At 43.7% G+C, this 2,500-nt stretch overlaps 1 protein-coding gene across 2 annotated transcripts in view; it reads right to left on the reverse strand.

Moving 5' to 3' along the window:
• The window catches only part of dennd6b (DENN/MADD domain containing 6B), a 22,786-nt gene that overhangs the window by 12,420 nt on the left and 7,866 nt on the right, over positions 1–2,500 (reverse strand). For both annotated transcript variants that reach the window (XM_080054689.1, XM_080054690.1), the window contains 2 exons: positions 2,391–2,458; positions 923–1,045 (listed from right to left, as the gene is read on the reverse strand). In XM_080054689.1, coding sequence (XP_079910815.1) covers positions 923–1,045; positions 2,391–2,458 — 191 coding nt within the window. The remainder of the gene's footprint in view (positions 1–922; positions 1,046–2,390; positions 2,459–2,500) is intronic.

Consider the following 2,500-nt stretch of genomic DNA (forward strand, 5'->3'; position numbering starts at 1 on the left):
ATCAGGGACAGGGGGAGAGGGAGAGAGAGACATTAGGTTAGTGTTAGACTAAGAGAGAGAGAGAGGGACAGGGGCTGCAAATTAGTCTGGACTAGAAACCTGTATGCATGGCATCTATTTTATATTTCATATGAAACAATGTCCAATGCATTTGTCCCTGCTCAATAAACTTCTAAATAAATAAATAAAAAAATAAATAGAGAGACATTAGGTTAGTATAGAACTGAGAGAGAGAGAGAGAGAGAGAGAGAGAGAGAGAGAGAGAGAGAGAGAGAGAGAGAGAGAGAGAGAGAGAGAGATTAATATGGGGAATACACAAGTCTATAAAACACACACACACACACACACACACACACAGTAACAGACAGACAAACAAGGACAAAGACATTCATGTTTTGTGGTGGAGTCAGCTATTCTGGAGTGAGCTTGCAGTCAACTTGCTACGGTGGCCCCTTTGTTTACATGCCAGTTCACAGAGCCTGGGCTGTGTATTAACAGGTTTACAGAGCCTGGGCTGTGTATTAACAGGTTTACAGAGCCTGGGCTGTGTATTAACCCTGTTTACAGAGCCTGGGCTGTGTATTAACAGGTTTACAGAGCCTGGGCTGTGTATTAACCCTGTTTACAGAGCCTGGGCTGTGTATTAACCCTGTTTACAGAGCGTAGGCTGTGTGTTAACCCTGTTTACAGAGCCTAGGCTGTGTATTAACAGGTTTACAGAGCCTGGGCTGTGTATTAACCCTGTTTACAGAGCCTAGGCTGGGTATTAACACTGGCTTGTTTCCAGCTCACACACAGTACAGACAGGTAGTGGATCATGAGGAGATATTCACTGATTTAGATAGAAAGTGATTTTGACAACAAGCGTTCTCCAGAATCACTGACTACACCTTTACAGTTTTTTTTTTAATAATTCAGTCACCTGACCAGCGCCATCACGGTTTCCGAGGAGACGGTGGGAGATGGCGCCATGACGACTAGCGGTTCCCCTAGCAACAGCAGCTCCCATAGCAACGTGAGGTGAACGAGCAACGGCTGGAAACACCTGGAGGGCAAAGGTCAAAGGTGGTTTGTTTATTTATTCATTTATTTATTAATTTATTCAAGGTTTGTTTATGTACTGTATGTATGTATGATTAGTGCACAGGTGTGCCTTAGACTGTCCACAATAAAAGGCCACCCTGAAATGTGCAGTTTTGTCTCACAGCAAAATGCCACAGATGCCACAAGCATTGAGGGAGCGTGCAATTGGCATGCTGACAGCAGGAATGTCAACCAGATCTGTTGCTCGTGCATTGAAGGTTCATTTCTCCACCATAAGCCGTCTCCAGCAACTTCGCACAGCCATTGAAGAGGAGTGGACCAACATTCCACAGGCCACAATTGACAATCTGATAAACTCTATGCGAAGAAGATGTGTTGCACTGCATGAGGCAAATGGTGGTCACACCAGATACTGACTGGTTCTGAGTCCCCAGACCCCCAATAAAGCAAAAAATGCACATTTCAGGGTGGCCTTTTATTGTGGACAGTCTAAGGTACACCTGTGCACTAATCATGATGTCAGATCAGCATCTTGATGTGGCACACCTGTGAGGTGGGATGGATTATCTCAGCAAAGCAGAAGTGCGCACTATCACACATTTAGACAGATTTGTGAACAATGTTTGAGAGAAATGGTACAATTGTGTATCTGGAATGAATTTTAGATCTTTAAGTCCATCTCATGAAAAATGGGAGCAAAAACAAAAGTGTTGCGTTTATATTTTTGTTGAGTGTATGTAGATATAAAAGGCTCATTCTAAGCTCATAAACGTGCATACTTGTTCACTTGCACACTTGCCCTGCGTTCCAAATCTCATACTCTTCCTTTTTTCTATTCTACATACTACATCTGACGATAAAAATAATCTAATTAGGATGCAGTAGGCATACTATTGGGACATACTTTAACTTATTTATTTCATCCTAACATGGCTCCTTGATCTTGCCTCTTGCTTTTATATCCGTCTCATCCCCGTTTGTTTTCATATGGAGGCTTCGTCGATGTTACGTCACTTCACGTGCGCACTGGATTGTGGGTCAGAATCGCCCAAATAGGATGCACTTTTCAACACTATAACAATCTTGGCCGCATGAAGTAGGACATCCGGGTACTTCTAACCATCCTAAATCTGGCCACAAGAATCGGGACATCCTAAATCTTTTTTCTACCATACTAAGTAGTAGATAGTATGGGGATTGGAACGCAGGGTTGATTACTTACACACACACACACACACACACACACACACACACACACACACACACACACACACACACACACACACACACACACACACACACACACACACACACACACACACACACACACACACACACACACACACCTGAAGAGGTCGAGCTCGTGGACGCTCGGCAGCAGCGTGGGGATCTGGCCTGTTGTCATGACGGCGTCCTGAGGATCAAACCAAACTTTATTAGTCACATAACGTTAACA

Source organism: Ammodytes marinus, assembly GCF_949987685.1.
Source record: "Ammodytes marinus genome assembly, contig: scaffold_36, whole genome shotgun sequence".
Taxonomy (NCBI): Eukaryota; Metazoa; Chordata; class Actinopteri; order Uranoscopiformes; family Ammodytidae; genus Ammodytes; species Ammodytes marinus.